The 16,079-nt window shown below is 36.8% G+C and overlaps 2 protein-coding genes across 14 annotated transcripts in view; one reads left to right on the top strand and one right to left on the bottom strand.

Annotated features, from left to right (window-relative positions):
• The window catches only part of ABLIM2 (actin binding LIM protein family member 2), a 139,348-nt gene that overhangs the window by 87,206 nt on the left and 36,063 nt on the right, over positions 1-16,079 (bottom strand). For all 13 annotated transcript variants that reach the window (XM_068679801.1, XM_068679803.1, XM_068679806.1 and 10 more), the window contains exon 2: positions 14,359-14,502. In XM_068679801.1, coding sequence (XP_068535902.1) covers positions 14,359-14,502 — 144 coding nt within the window. The remainder of the gene's footprint in view (positions 1-14,358; positions 14,503-16,079) is intronic.
• Positions 12,045-16,079, top strand: part of SH3TC1 (SH3 domain and tetratricopeptide repeats 1) — an 84,074-nt gene continuing 80,039 nt past the window's right edge. Inside the window, exon 1 of the mRNA XM_068679796.1 lies at positions 12,045-12,130. The gene's annotated coding sequence lies outside the window, so the exon portion shown is untranslated. The remainder of the gene's footprint in view (positions 12,131-16,079) is intronic.

The following is a 16,079-nucleotide window of genomic DNA, read 5'->3' as shown; positions in this document are numbered from 1 at the left end:
TAGGGTTCCTTGTGGAGTATTTTAGCAGTTCAATACATGGGCTTATGGTCACAGAACAGTTTGGCATCTGAAAAGCACTGCTTTTGTAGTAAATTACATCAGTGATGCATTTTGTACACCAATACTTCAGATTTATTCCTTGTAAAAATACTAACATCAGTGCAGATGCTGCTACTACAGAGTTAAGTTTTTAATAGTCAGGTACAGGGCTGGCATAAACAACACTCAAAATTATATTTAATAGGTTAAAGAAAATGCATAAAGGATGTAAACCTTCATAATCCAAAGCACCTATGTTACAATTAAATGTCTCTGATTTTACTCTACAATTGCTTGATATTCCTCATGGACACAAAAGTGGATAAAATACTTCTCCCCCTAAACACGGGGTTTGGTGTGCATGGCAACTGCTGTAAACTTCTGTTACAAAATCTTTTAAAATAGATCTTAGGTTTACCTGATAAACATCACACACCAAGCATGAATAGAAGAGATCTCCAGAACCATCTGCTCCTGGCAAAAGTAGAGTTTTTAATCCTATCTGTTGATCTATAGTTTTAAAGCTGAAGCTGTTGGAAAGGGTTAAAGTAGATTAACCAAATATTTGTGAGAGTTTTCAAGAGGCTTTCTATATTGCACCAGGTCTTGTGCTAGGCTGGCATTTTGAGATTATAAAATAGGAAAAGAGAGAGACAACAGACTCTCTCTCTCTCTTCTGTGTGGCTGAAGTCACACAGAAGTAGACAGAGATGCAGGAGATGATCTTCATCCATACTGACCCGGATCCTTGAAAACCTATCAAACTGATTTACAACACCTGAAATTGAAAATGGTGATTCTGCACTGCACTTCTCTTATTCTGAGTCACAGCATAATACATGTTACTACGGTCTTCTGCTCCTGGGGATGTGCACGTTGGGAAGTGCTTCCAGCAGCAAACCGTGCTTACAGTCAAATGAGTCTGAGATGTGTAGCAGAGCAGACTGTGACAGTGTCACTACATGGATGCAGCATGCAGATGAGTGGAAATGTTGCTTATCACATTTTGGTTCCTTGTACTACATGCCACAAAGATGTTCAGTGCCTCTGTCCCAAAACTGTGGGAGTACTTAAATGTCAAAAATGTTCCCAAGTAAGATTCCTGCTTAGGTACCAGAGTCCACAGACAATGTTATTTAAAAGTAAAGCTCCCTTTTCACACCAAGATCTGATCGCATCATGGCCAAAATCAGACGTTTTGTAGATAAACAGTGAGAAATGAGTCCAGTAAGCATGCTTGAGGCACAGAGTAACAGAGTAACATACCCACAACACAGAAAATCCTAGAAAGCACAGGATACTGTTGTTTTCATTCAAAACCAAATCCAGTCATGTTTTTTTTTTTTTAATCTATTATTTATTTATTTATTTATTATTTATTTTTTATCATTGTGCTTAATTGCTAGAGACTGTGGCACAAGAAGCCTGGACTCAAGGACCTCTTTAAAGCCTGAGTGGGCATCTAAATTTCATTCTTCCTCCCTGGAGATGTCCCTAACCGCTACATGACAGAAAACAACAATCATGCTGAAAACGTATCAGTATATGAATAAGAACCAAAGAACCTGGGTTAATTAACCTTCTTAATTAACCTTTCTTTGGCTTATAGACCAAAATAATACCAGTTATATTGTATTATATAACAACAACAACAATAGGTTAGATGATTCATATTGCAGTAGTTCGTGTGCCTTACTTCACAGGCTTAAGATGTATGCATTAACATTTTTCTTCCTCACCATTAGCCTTTGGTCTAATTTTTAGTAATGACACACTTTTTGCACAAACTCTTCACAAGTCTTGCTAAGTGTTACAGGTTTCTTTGTTGATGTATTTTGCCCAGATATGTACTGGTGTGACAAAAACACAAATCAGCTATGGATTTAAGATGAGGATGAGCAGCACGCTGAGATGACATTAATGATGTGATAGCTCTAAATTGTATTAGATAGTGATTAAGCTTGCTGAGTGGGTCATAAATAAAGAAAATTAAAGGACATAATTATGTTTTTGAAAGGAGCAGGGAGAGGTTGCTTCCCTATTGACTACTTCTTTATGCCAGCAGTGGCATATCTTTCTACAGTGCAACTGGAAAAAGCCACCAAGAACTGTTTTGGGCAAGATTATATCATAAGATTACTAGTTACTATAGCCATCTGAACTATGAAGACAAGATTTCAGCATAAACAGAGATGCTTTGGCAAAAAGTAAAGACAGATTTTATACAAAATAGTAAAAAATGCACAATGAAGAAGCAGCTGTCTGGAGAATGAGGTGGATGTTTGTAACGCTCCACAAAGCTTTAACTGCCCGTTGCACCTTCACCCTCACCAGGTGAGCAGCACCCCTCAGGCCTCTACCGCAGCCACTCACAGACCAAGCTTGGCAGGAGATGCAGGACAGGAACCGACTTACACATTTTTGCCTGCACCATCCAAAAGCAACTTGGAGCTTGGCTTCCAAAACAAGGAGATAATGAGGAGATTGTTATGTACTCATAAATCATCTGTCACTACTCTGTCTTGCACTCTTACCATTACTAACCTGCTACTCACTTGTTTGTGCAGAAAACACAAACAAACCAATGTTTTCCTTGCTGACATGGGTCCACAGAGGCTCTGTCATGACAGCCCTGCCACTACCATTGGATGGGACTTTGTCTCACCCTGAAACTATTTGCCTTTCCTATCACTGCCACAGAGGTTAAAATTACCTTGGCATGTTGGGTATTACTCCACATCCCTTTGCACTAATGCAAAGGAGAGGATCATGATAGTAAGGGGGGCTGGATGCCTTGAGATGTGGAGCAGGGATTTATTTTCAGGACACAAAGTGAAATGTCTTCCATGCAAACATGAACAACAAAAATCCTTTCTGAGTGGCAGAAGGAAAGAAAAAACTTGCAAATACTGGCAATCAGGGAACTACAAGTCATTAATGCTTTAGATGCACTGTGCCAAGTAGGTCCCACAGAGCTAGTGAGTATTGGAGGCACTATACCTTGTGAGACCTCATCTAGCACATAGGGTATAAATTGCTCAGTTATTTTCACAAAAGACTGATTCACACCAGAGCAGGTGTAAGGATGGCTATCAGGATGACATGAAAAAAAGAAAGCCTATTTTAAGAGAAAGGCAGAACTTAGCTTGTTTAGCCTACCAAAGCAAAATCTAGCAAAACCCTAGAAAACAACTAATATCTAAACATAAAATCAAGGTTGAAACAGATTGAGTTTAAAGAAAACATTAAGAGGTATTTACACCCAGTGAGAATGTTGCCACAAGAACAAGGGAGGAAATTAATAGAAGTGTTTCTAACCATCACAGTAAAGTGGTTTTGGAACAGCAAACCAGTAAGTATGGAAGAAAAAAAAAAAAAGAAAGGAAAAAAGGCCTCAGATCTCTTCAGCTTTGGTATTAAGTCTGAGCAATATTAAAAAGGGATTATGAGGTGTGATTGATTGAAATGTTAGCTTAAAGAGACTATTTTTAAGGGTAAGAAATATCACAGAATAATAAAAAGCATGAAGTGTGAGATGAGTTAGGAGGTAATTATAAATACATGTTTATAAATCTATATATATTAAATATTTGGGGGATTGTGTACCTTATTATATATTATATCCAATATATTCATGGAATACACATATCAACATTTTAAAATACATTCCTTTCATTTAATGCTTTTTCTTAATTAAGCAGATGCATCTGTCGCCCTCCATAAATCAGCACTTAATGAATGTTATAATATAAGAAAAACCTGAACAGCTTTATTCAACTGTTCCCCAATAATGACAAAATGTCAAGTTCTTGAATGCTATGCTTACAATGGAAAGTGCATAGGAAGGGATAATACTAGTTTCTGTGTAATACAGTAGTAGAAATACACTGACATAAATAGGTTATAGCAAAAATTTATTTGGAACGAATTAGATCTGTAACAAATTGAATTGCCACTACTGGCCAAGATACGTATTTTTCTTTGGAGATTTGATAACCTCTTCCACTCAGCAAGGCTATTACCTCATCAGTGCACATCAGTGCAACTAATGATTCAGTTTATTACACTAACATTTTTATGGAAGAGTATTATAACTTCCTCGAATATTTGTTTTATAAACTCAGCTGTTTTTATGTCAGTAAAAACACAGCTTGCGAAGATTCCATCTGAAGCAATCTTACAGGTGCCATACTAAAGATTTATTATTTTTTTTTTTTTTAATTTTTGCTTTTAGATGAAAAAAGGCTTTTCAGGCAAAAACATCAGGTACGTTTTAAGATACGTTGTAAGATAAATCACAGAAAAAAAGCTGGGAGGAAAATTTTTCAAACAGGCTTAGCCATCACACAGCAGTTTTCTTTCTGTACCAATAACATCACTTTTAATATTTTTTTTCAGTGTCTTATCATTCTAAGAAATTTAAAGTAATTTTTAATAGATATTTATTGATGCCACATTTGTCCCCCTAATCTCAATTCTTGACAATGGTCATCAGTACTTCTAGGAGTTTCCTCTAAACTGATTAGCTATAAGCAGAACAGCTATGCAAGAGAGTCTATTTATATATATATATATATTATATATATATATATATATATTATATATATATAATTTTTATTTATTTATTTATTTTTACACAGAAAACTAAGCAGAATGAGCTTTTGGCCCTTCCTTTGTATCTTTCCTTAATATCTTATTCTAGCACGTGTCCATGACAGACACCACTTATGTGACAGTGGACAGAGGTGCTACTCTCTGCAAAATCAATATTTATTCATGAATGGGGAAAAATGTAGCTCATGAGTGACTTTGGGGCACAGGACAGAGTCACCGTGGTTATGCCCTCCTGCTCACCCCCTGATCCAGCAGCGTGGGTGAAGTTCCACAACCCTCCTCTGCTCCTGGCACATTGCTCCCCCACCCACTATGCTCTGCCACCTATAGCCCAAGCCATGAGCCCTCACATCGAGCCTGCGCTCTTTGAACCATTTGATATGTTTTAACTTGATACCCAGCTGAGCAGAGGACAATACTGGGAATCCGGTTAAATGCTGGCTTGAATATTAAAAGAAGTCCCAGTTTACAGCTGAGAGGAGGAGATCTGAAAAACAGACCCACTGTCTCTACCTTAGGTGAGATGCTGCCCCCTTTCCTACTGAAGATGTGGGCAGAGACACACTGCCCAGCTGAGATGGTCCTGCACACCTGCAGAAACAAGTAATCAGGGAAAGGAAACCTGAAGAATGCCTGGGGAGCACGTCTGGAGGCATTCACCAGACCTCACTCTTCTAGGATAGGAAATCAGCGTTATGTCACAGATCCACTCCTACCCAACACTTGTCACCCGAAATGAATATCTGGAGGTAGGGTTATTTAAAACCTAGAAACAGCTTCCCACTACTACCGAAGTTCTTCTTACTGAAACAAGGAAAACATTGCAAATATAGCACTTGTGATAATAAAGAGACAGTGACACTGAGAAACTAAGCTGCTTGTCTTGGCACTACCCTGCACAGCCAGTCAATGCCCCACACTGAATGGCTTTAGGAGCGATTTTCAAGCAGTGAATAGACAAGTGTTTGTGTCCTCCTATGGTATATGGCAGCAAACCAGTACCAGCATGGCGGGGGGCTCGAGAGGAAGGCAGCTGCACTGTTTCTGAACAGGGTACCTCAGGATGGTTTCTCCCTCAGCTTGGTATTTCCACTCATGGAGATGATTTCCAGTTACCTGACACCAAAATACCTCCTATGGATATGAGGGGTTCCTCTACTTACTAGAAAAAGGTGATTTTTTTCCCCAGCCTGGTCTCTGTAACAGCACCTGGAGTACCGTCATTTATGCCATGTGATTTCACAGTCTAACTCCATAATTTTTTATGGGTGGTTCATCACATAAGGCCTACAGCCTATAAAGATAAATAATAGCAATTAATTAGGGAACTTTAAGCACACTGCTAGTCCTGTTATTCCATCAGTATTCCATTTGCACTGTACGAATATAGAACAGTCCTCTATTTTCCTTGCTTTCAAATGAAACTAGTGAAAGAAGATTAATTTTTTGGCTGTGTGCAGGGCCTGAAAATCAGCTGTGTCATGAGAGGCTCAGAGGATGCTGCAGTTGCTGTGCTACAGCAGGCTGTAACAGTAAAATGTGCTGGTCCTCTTGTCATCCAGGCAGTACTGTTTTGCTTTCAGCCTGCCAAACAAGCAAGCATTTTGCTTATCAACCTGAAAATGCATGTATGAAGTTTTTTTGTTGTTGTTTTTTGTTTTTTAAATTGTTCCCTCTCCCATTTGTTCCCTGATGCAAGCAACTAGGCATGAAAACAAGATAGGAGAGAGATGCATAGTCCCTGAAAACAAAAAGAAGAAAAACACAACCATAATGTTACAGGCTAAACAAAGAAAAAAATATCTGCTTTCCCAACAGCTAAATGGAAATTTTCTTCCTCAGCACTGTAGTTTTAGTCTGCTTCTAGCATTTCCTTCCATCTCTGAGGTGGATCCTGGTGGCCAACTAAGATCTCAAGAATAAAATGCTAAGTATACTGCTAACATAGTTCTCTTCCAGCAGAAATATACCACTGATGCAGTCTGGGACCTCATTCTCCAAAAGCCCATTATTATTTCTGGAGCATTTCTCATGGCCACTATGCCCATGAGAAACAACAGCAAGCACCTGGCAAGCTTCGACTGCTACAATTTTAACTTAACTTCAAATTAATTGCAAGTCAGTTTGAAGTGGTCTAAACCAGTTTCCAGAAGATAACTGTCTGTACTGCTCTTTCTGCTCTGTGTTTTGGTGCTGATGGGTCCTGGTAAATTTCTCACAGAAGTTTTGGAGAAGTCTTCTGCCTCATAATATCTGAAATACCTGTAATCTCATCTCATTTTCTTACAGCCTGTTGCAAACAAAAGGAGCATGCAGCATCAGAAAAGGTGTGCTGGACCCTTCCTCAGCTTCCAAACAGGAACACACAAGCAGGCAGCTCTAGCAGGGTGCAACCAGAACAGCTTTCTGGAGCAGATAAGACACAGAGAACTGTGGGAATATACCTTATCCATCTTGCAACATTTCACCTTACACATGTAGCACTGATAACAGTCTAGCTCTCAAGCTAGACTGGCTATTGTACATACTTTAGTGCAGGAACACTAGAGATTCTGAGTGATCTTACCAGACTGATGAAATATTAAAGACTCAGTTGCCTTAATTAAAATGAAGAGTTTGGGGAGCTTTTTGTGCATTATGTAACTTGACTCCTATAATTTATTGGAACTACATATCTAATAATGTTTGCATTAGTACATGTCCATTCTTCATTTTCCTCTTGTAATGCAGAATTTCCCAATAGCTTAAAAACAGCATAACGGCCCTGCAAAAGCTCTCACATAATGTTACTATATATGTGGCTCTTCCTAGATACCACAACTTCCCAAAAATCAAGAAAAAATGTCTGTATTGATTTATTATTTTAAGGAATCAATCTGATTATTTTTAATTTACAAGCAAGCTGGAGAAACTTAAGAAACAGAATAATGTGTTTTCAGCCACTGTCAACCTTCTAACACCTTTGACATTTCCAACAAAATACTGCTGTCATTTGCCAGACTACTTAAGATATTGTGTCTCTCTTAAAAAATAAAATAAAAACATGTAAAGCGAAAACATTAAATATTTTCTATTTTTTTGTAATGATGCTTTGGGTGCCAATTACAGGTTTGCAAATTAAATAGTGTTTCATCTGACTACATACCGATATGGCAGATGGTCTGGTGTTAATGAGTTGCAGAAAGCGGGAGGTGCAATAACAGTACTGTGGCAGTGATGAATTTAATGCAACAGCTCTGGGTCTCTGTGCAGACCTCACATCACCTTGGCACACTGAAATGCCCAGCGTGGTGTCTGTATCCTTGTTGTACCTCCATGTGAAAGGGCATGGTATACAATCCCCCTCCACAGAGGCAACTTTGCACTGACTTCTTTTGCGTGGGTAAAAACTTCACCCAAAGAAGAGAACTTCAGCAATTGAAAAGAATTACAGGCTTTTCATAGAGGTGACACTATCTAATGTGGGCTGAAGTTATGTATGCTCAAAATTGCCTTATTTGAATAATAACTTTACTGCCTGCAAAGTTTATGTTTCCATCTAACATTTCATTTAATGAACATCAAGCATCATTTTAAAATGCATTCAGTTCTGTCTTATGCACATGGCTGTATGTGTGGTTTGGATCATCCCCCAGAAGTTTCAGCAATAACTTCTTTAAAAATCGGATCCATGTTTTCAACAAGCACTTCACCTTCAAGTATAACCGCTCCATCTTTGGACTAGAAGGATGGGATTAAGGCTAAAAGTAAGGCAATGGAAGGCCTAAAGAAAAAATGTATTAGTAAGAAAATATTGGGTGGTATCCTAGGTGTAAAGACTAGAGTGTGCAGGTACAGTGTTACTATGCCCTGAAAAAACTAAGGCCCCACACACTGTGTCTTTAAATGAAATCAATCAAGTGGGAAACCAGAAATAACAAAAGCATGGATTCCTGTGTTTGATGGTTAGATAAGCTCTATTTAAATATTAGTAAATATTCCTTTTCCAGTACTTGCAACCATGATACTTGTAACTCTGTCCCTTTCACCAAATTTTACTAATGTTATGTAAATTAATGAATGATACTTTAAAAAAAATCATCATGCAGATGAAAACTATGCCTCGAAGCAAAGCTTTCACTACAGCATTGATGTGGTTGTTATACCACCAGGACTTGAGGGGTTTCAATATGTTGGATATTAGGAAGAACTTCTTTACCAAAAGGGTTGTTAGGCATTGGAATGGACTGCTTAGGGAAGTGGTTGAGTCACCATCCCTGGAGGTCTTTAAAAGACGTTTAGATGTAGAGCTTAGTGATATTGTCCTTAGTGGAGGACTTGTTAATGTTAGGTCAGAGGTTGGACTAGGTGATCTTGGAGGTCTCTTCCAACTTAGGTGATTCTGTGATTAACTTACCTTTTTTTTTTTTTTTAATACTTAATAAAAACAAGCTTTAATTATTAAGTTGCTTTTAGAAAGCTAGTGATTAGTGATTTCTAGCATTTAAAAATCTCAAACCTCAACACAACCACTGGCCACTGCAGTAGATCATTTATATATTGGCAGAAGTGATTTTTTTCAGTGATAGAAAATGTAAAGTTAGCATGACATTCCTAAATCAGCCCTACACCAACCGTACCGTCAAAGAAAAACTTTGTCATTATTGTGTCAAAAGTGTTTTTTTTTCCCCTATTATACTGAGTTAGTGTGAGATTGCAAGATCCTAAAGGACTTCGGAAGTGATGGGCATGTTGCTCAGAGTGCCTGATGAACAAGAGCCACCACGTTTCAACCCAGTGCCTGAGATACCACACATGCCACCAACCCCCACTGCTTTGCCAAAAGCTGGGACTCAGAAATCTTACGAGTGAGTTTCCCGTAAATGACTCCCATTCTGAAATGTGAAACCCCTTAGCTATGTGCAGATACCAGTCCCTCAGATCACACAGCATGGCTTTTAACGTGCTTATTTATATCCTAGCAGATGTATTTGATCTAACAAACAAATCACTCCTACTACCAAGTTACTTTACTTTTTTAAACTTTTCACCAAAACTTCTGTCTTAGCCCTTCCTATTAAACACAGCTTCACAACAAATGGAATAAATCCAGGCTGCACCGTATATTCTAATAAAAAAAGCATGCATGTAAGGGCCTTAAAATTGGTCTAAAAATCCAGTCCAGGGCTCTTTCACAATTCCCAGGAAGTTGTAATGCTGCAAGATAAACATTGAACCACCTACTTAACTCCAGCTGAAGATTAGAAATGTTCTACCAGGTTAATTAAACTAATAGATCAAAATATGTGGGGAAAAAAAATGTACTTCAACCTGTCAGCTGTGCTGCCATGGAAGACTGCATATTCTGCATCCATAACAAGACAGCAATCCAGGGAATCCTGATTAGGGGTCAAGCAACATAACCTATGGATACATACATAGTGAAGCTTATATAGCACAATGGTCATTTTTTTTTTTTTTTCTCTTTTCAGACCAAACCAGTTCATCTTAAATATGAACCATCTTGTATAAAGAACAGTTTTGCAGGATTTTCCCATTTAACTAGGGTGAAGGCTAGAGAAATTTTGCATGTAAATAGATTTGCAAACTTGCTATGGATTTTCCATTATTAAGTCTGCTAGAGTATATAAAATATTATATATAGAGAGAGTATATAAAATACTGTAAAGTATGTTTTCTGGTTTTATATGAAACAATAGTAATCATATTACCCATACCCTTAGAAATGCTGGGCTTTGATTCAGACTTCCTTATTTCCTGAATACTGTATTTGCCACAGGCTACTGCTACCTTGTAAATGACAGGATGCTATTACACCACAAAAGAAATACTTGAGAAACATCTAAGAACAAGATGATTTCTATCTTTATGTAGGGCCAAAAAGGTTATTCAGGATAATATAATCACAGCACCTACATCTCTCCTATCTGCAATTTTACATTTGTCTGTGCCTCTCAGGGCTGTTGTAAATTATGCTGTTGTAAATGAGCTCCAGGTGAGTATTTACCTAGCACAGTATGCAGTATGAGAAGCAGTCCTGACAGACACCCTCAGAATGAACTAGACATTGCAATTAGTTTCAGTTTTATTGTCTGAATTGTCAATATTTTATCACCTCTTCTCATTTTCCTTGTTGCTTTACATTACAAAAGAAGGAAATAATATTAGAATTTGCAAGTAAGGGAACCAAATATTTTGAAGTCTAATTAATAAAATGTTTACCTTATATTTCAAAGGCATTTTCTTCAATTGTAACTGCACTTTTATTAAACCTGATTAAAGTGGGAGATATTTTAAAGACTAAGTAAAATTTTGAAGTGGGGCTCAATGGCTACAGCTTTTTACTAGCAGATTAGTTGCGCACTTTAACAGTAAATAATACATACAAATAGATATAAGCATTTCTTATCGTGCATATTTACCTCCATAGATCTTATTAAACTTTGATATTAGACAAAAATAGCAGGTGTTCACAGTATTTCCATTACATTTTTTTAACCTGTATGTGTACCTCACATTCTTGAATAAGAACAAGAATCTTGAATAATAACAACAATCATTTCAAGAACAGGAAGCATTTGATAACTTTTCTCAGAATTCTTTAGAAGCATTATTGGGGGAATTCAGGAAGAACTGGATGGGAATGAGTGACTTTATACTAACCTTCCTTAGATTTGCATGGTTGTATCAATTATTTTAAAGGTAAACAGCACCTACATACATGCCATTACCATTCTGAGCATTTCTGAAACTCATAGCCCGCATAGGAATAATCAGATGGCAATACAACAATATATAAAACTATCTTTCTACCCTAAAAAAATGAAACACCTAAATGTCTATACTACTCTGTCTACTAAACCTCACATTTTATCCAAAACTCCAACTCTGATAAGTGGTTTCACATTTCATACATATTCAAAAAGTACACACAACTTCTTTGAGTGTAATATCACTTCTGACATATCAAGTCATTTAAACATACTTCCAATAACTCTAGACACCTCTCAAGACATTGTCATTTGTACTTCTTCATGATCTCTTAGTTTGCGGTCTTCATCCTATTACATCTATACATGTGAAGAAACAATTTTCTGCAGTCTTGAAAGGATCTTAAGCTTAAGGTTGTCTGATGACAGCCATGAGATGGTTTAATATGGAGGCAGTCAACCTAAGGACGCAGGCAGCACACAGCTCTGCCAGCCCACACCCAGGATTAGCTGTCCTGGGACTGTTCTGCTGCTGCACTGGATGGACATCTCCTCTTGAGATGCTATCTTTGGTGGATGAGGCAAAAGGGGGAAAACTGCATCACCGAGTACCATCAAAATAAATGCACTGCAGGGAGGAGTCAACTGTAATGTAAATATATTCTCAGGGTAGTCACCCTGCCCATGCACAAGAGTCTAGTGGCATGACAGAGAAGGGTTCAGAAAAGGGGTTGTGACACGAATCTCTCCTCCAAGCCTAAAGGGAGGTAAGTGGTTAACTGACCAAGAGAACTGAGAAACACTTTTTGCTAACTCCTAACATATTAACTACATTTTACCATCCACTGATCTAAGCACATGATTAAAAACCCAAATCACATTTGTCTAACCTAGTTTTCTTTTCCCATTACATTAGCTGGTGAAATGTATGTTCAGTTCTCTGTTCTATTTCTAATCTCATCTCACATAACAGTGTGGTAAATCCACATTGGAAAGAAACTTACTGTTCATAAGTGACATATAAAACACCAGAAACAAAATAAAAGCAGATATCAGAGATAGGTCTGCTAATTGATGGAAATGAAAAGTAACAAAAATAATTTTGGCATTTAAATGAGGAAAAAAAAACCTAATTTAAAAAATCATACGTAAATTTAGTATTTAGCAAAATTACTAATACCATGAATCAGTGTAACCATGATTGATAAGTGTAACTTATACCATCTCTCCTGTGCTAATTGGGAGTCTGATGTGTGGCTGACAGAAGCTGCCCTACTTCTTGCTTGTTAATATAGAGGGGTGGGTTTTTTTTTCTCAGTTTATCCAAGACGTGCCTGAAATGAACATACAACTACTTATCTCTATGAGGCAGGTAGGAGAGGTAGGAGTAACGTACTTCCTAATCCAGGAAGGTTTCAGTGAAAGGATCAGAGAAAGTTTCAGAATCAGCTTGCTGCATTTGTGGGTGACAGCCTGCAAAAGAATGTGCTCTGTGAAATGAACACATGGATGTATTGTATGGTCCCTTTCCATAGGATTTGTCAGTTTGTTTTCTCACAGCAGATCTGTATAAAAGAGGACTTGACTTCATCAAGACAATTAAATGGAGGACAAACCAATATGTTTTGAGACTTCAGGAAGGAAGCAACTCCTGAATAATAAATTAGCCGCTCTCCTACCAAGTAAGGTCTTAAAAACTAATTTGATGATAAAGTTAGCCAAAAGAACAGGTGACTTTAAAAAAGAAAGGAATGAGTATGGGTTGTGTGCTGCTTCAAACACCATTCTGATTCTGAATAGGCAACCCAAATATTTTTCCTATTTAGGATAGCACATTATGCTTACTTTTCTGCTGTGTAATTTTGCAACAAATGCAATTACTGAGCTGCACATTTAATACTATCTATCTTACTCATTAAAGTCTGACTCAGGTATTGAATACGACATATGGGATTTATAAAAATATCACTGTACCTGACAGATAATGACAGTTTTCTTTCTGATTATTTCCTCAAGAGTCTTTTCCTCAAATTTTAAACAGCATTAAAGAAGCATTCAATTTATTATTGAAATGCACACATTGCCTGGTAGACAGGTGCAGTGCAGGAATTACTAAACCTTGACCTAGCAGTAACCACCTCTGTTACATTGGCAAGTCCACTTTTTTTTTTTTTTTTTTTCCTCATGCTTCTCCTATCTTCATCCCTCTAGATTGTTTCTACCCTGAGAAGTTAGATTTTCTTGGAAACAATCACATCAACAGAGCTGGGACCATGTTCTTAATTCTAGGTGGTGCTATAGGCATGGATAAATGTAATTTTAAGTACTAAGTGATGTACTATCCAGTAAATGTAAGTTAACATTTTATTCATTTGTACACCAAATTAGATCTTTGCAACTTCCAGGTAATCTTTCAAACAACTGTGTACCTACAGAATGTTTGTCTGTCACTTAATTCCCTGTTTCTTTCCAAGACTCTTGTATTTCTGTCATCCACAGTAGGTTAATATTAGATCCCTTCCAGGTGCCTATCTGGAGCAAACCAAGTAGCTCTCTCGCCAAAACAGAAAAGCACGGACAGTCACAGTAGTCCTCAAACATCACACTGTGACACAAGACAGTCTGAACAAACAAGGCAATGGCTCGCACTATGGCATGCATTGGAAAGCTGGAAGAGAGATAACCTTGGAGTTTCTCCATAAATATTAGTTTTCTCCTGACCCCATACTATGCTTCACTACCAGTTCCCCCAACCTGCTCTTCTTCGGGTCCCAACTCCATAGTAAAATTCATGGGTTTATATCCATTCAAAACACACTCCACTTTTAGGATTTAGGATGTTTACACTCTTACAGTAAGCAGTTGTACAGTTTACAATAAATCCTCTCAGGCATGGATTGCATTGTAAATTATTTTTATGAAGTTTCCAATACCGTGAAGTCACATGTCCTATGTTAATGCACTCTTCATAGTAACAACTGTCACAAACACTTACCTTTGCAAACAAAGCACTTAATATGGAAATATTTGTTCTGAACTCTCAAAACTTCTCCTTTGCATGGGTTTCCACAGGTATTGCAGAGAATTGCAGTACTTGATGGCTTCTCCAGTTGGCTATGTACAGCCTGGGGTTGCGAAACTGCAAGGTAAAACCAAAGGTAGAACATTTTAAATGCCATTGGATGCATAACTGCAATAAAGCCATCTTCTGTAAGGTCTACAAATCATGACAATTAACACTTGGGACGAAGCATGTCATGTGGATAGAACAGTTTTAACTTGTACATGTATAATTGGCCAGCACAGGAGAAAATATTCTCTGAATGAGCTGGGACTTTTCTTGTTTCATAACTTGCAAATCTCATGACTTCAAACATCTCAAACATAAATGTAAATTGCTTACAGAAGAAAAAATCCACATGATGAAGTCTTGTGTGCCACTGCCTGAATTTCAAAAAATTCTTTTTCGCATGTTATTTTCAGGTACCCAAAAACTGCAGATGAAATCCATTATTTTTATACAAAATACCTTCAATGGGATTTAATAACTATTACACTGTGAGCTACTCATATTTACAATTAAAGATAATTACCTTTTTAATTGATTTTAAGGCAGAAATACATTTCTGTAGATACTTTGAGTTTATACTTTGAAATATTAACATGTCTGTAAAGACGTATATCTGATCATTAAATAATCATTTTGTAAGAAAACTGATTTCAAGAGATTAGGCTTATTTAGGTTAGTAAAAGATTAAGTGAATTAAAAATTTGCTGCCATCTTGTGATGTAAATTAGAAATTGCATTTATTAGACTTGATATAACCATATAAATTGACATTACAATATATTATGCAGAACAGGTGAGATATGACCTTATTCTTTCGATTCAGCATAATTATATGCATATTTTCAGCATATATGCATGACTTTTATATTGCCCTGTATTAAGTAAGAGTCTAGAGAGTAAACATCATGACAGTTATTATATTGGGGCTGTACTATAATTCGAAAGATGTCCTTTTTTCATAGCTGAAGGAAAATTAGTAACAGAATAATTTATTGCAGTAAATTACGTAATTCATGACATTCTTCCTTAATATGGCATGTTTATTCCATGTTTGGATTGCTTATTTCAAAGTGACTTAATTTTTAAAAAATTGACTTCAAAATAAACTTAACAACATTGTGCAAATTCTCATTGGCAAATGCATTAAGTATGAATGGGAATAAAACATGTTTCCCTTTCAGGGTTTAGTGAGGGAATAATGTCACTGCTGCACAACCCTTTTCTTCCATTAACAACAACAACAAACAAACAAACAAACCCACAACCATTACTACCAACAAAAAACACATAATGAAATAACTTTTTCTGTGAAACTGCTGCAACATGATTAATAAAATTATAAAAGGCTGAGTTAAATTCAGATTGGTCAAGACCTTTAATTTCTATTTCTACTGCAATATCAGAGTTGTAACATCAGAAAGATGTATGACAGAAATATGTATGATAGAAATAAATAAATAAATAACTAAATAAATAAACGTAATAATAAAAAGATGGAAAAACAACCACAACACAGAATTGATTTAATTATAACCAAAACCTGAAAGCCCACAGTGACATCTGTATCTTCACATAGGTAGGGAAGATACAGAGAGGCTATGACAGTACTGCCATATAAATATATATGATAACAAATTACACCAAAA

Source organism: Anas acuta, chromosome 4 (assembly GCF_963932015.1).
Source record: "Anas acuta chromosome 4, bAnaAcu1.1, whole genome shotgun sequence".
NCBI lineage: Eukaryota > Metazoa > Chordata > Aves > Anseriformes > Anatidae > Anas > Anas acuta.
The sequence above is the reverse complement of the archived record's forward strand: the minus strand, read 5'-3'. Positions and strand labels throughout refer to the sequence as shown.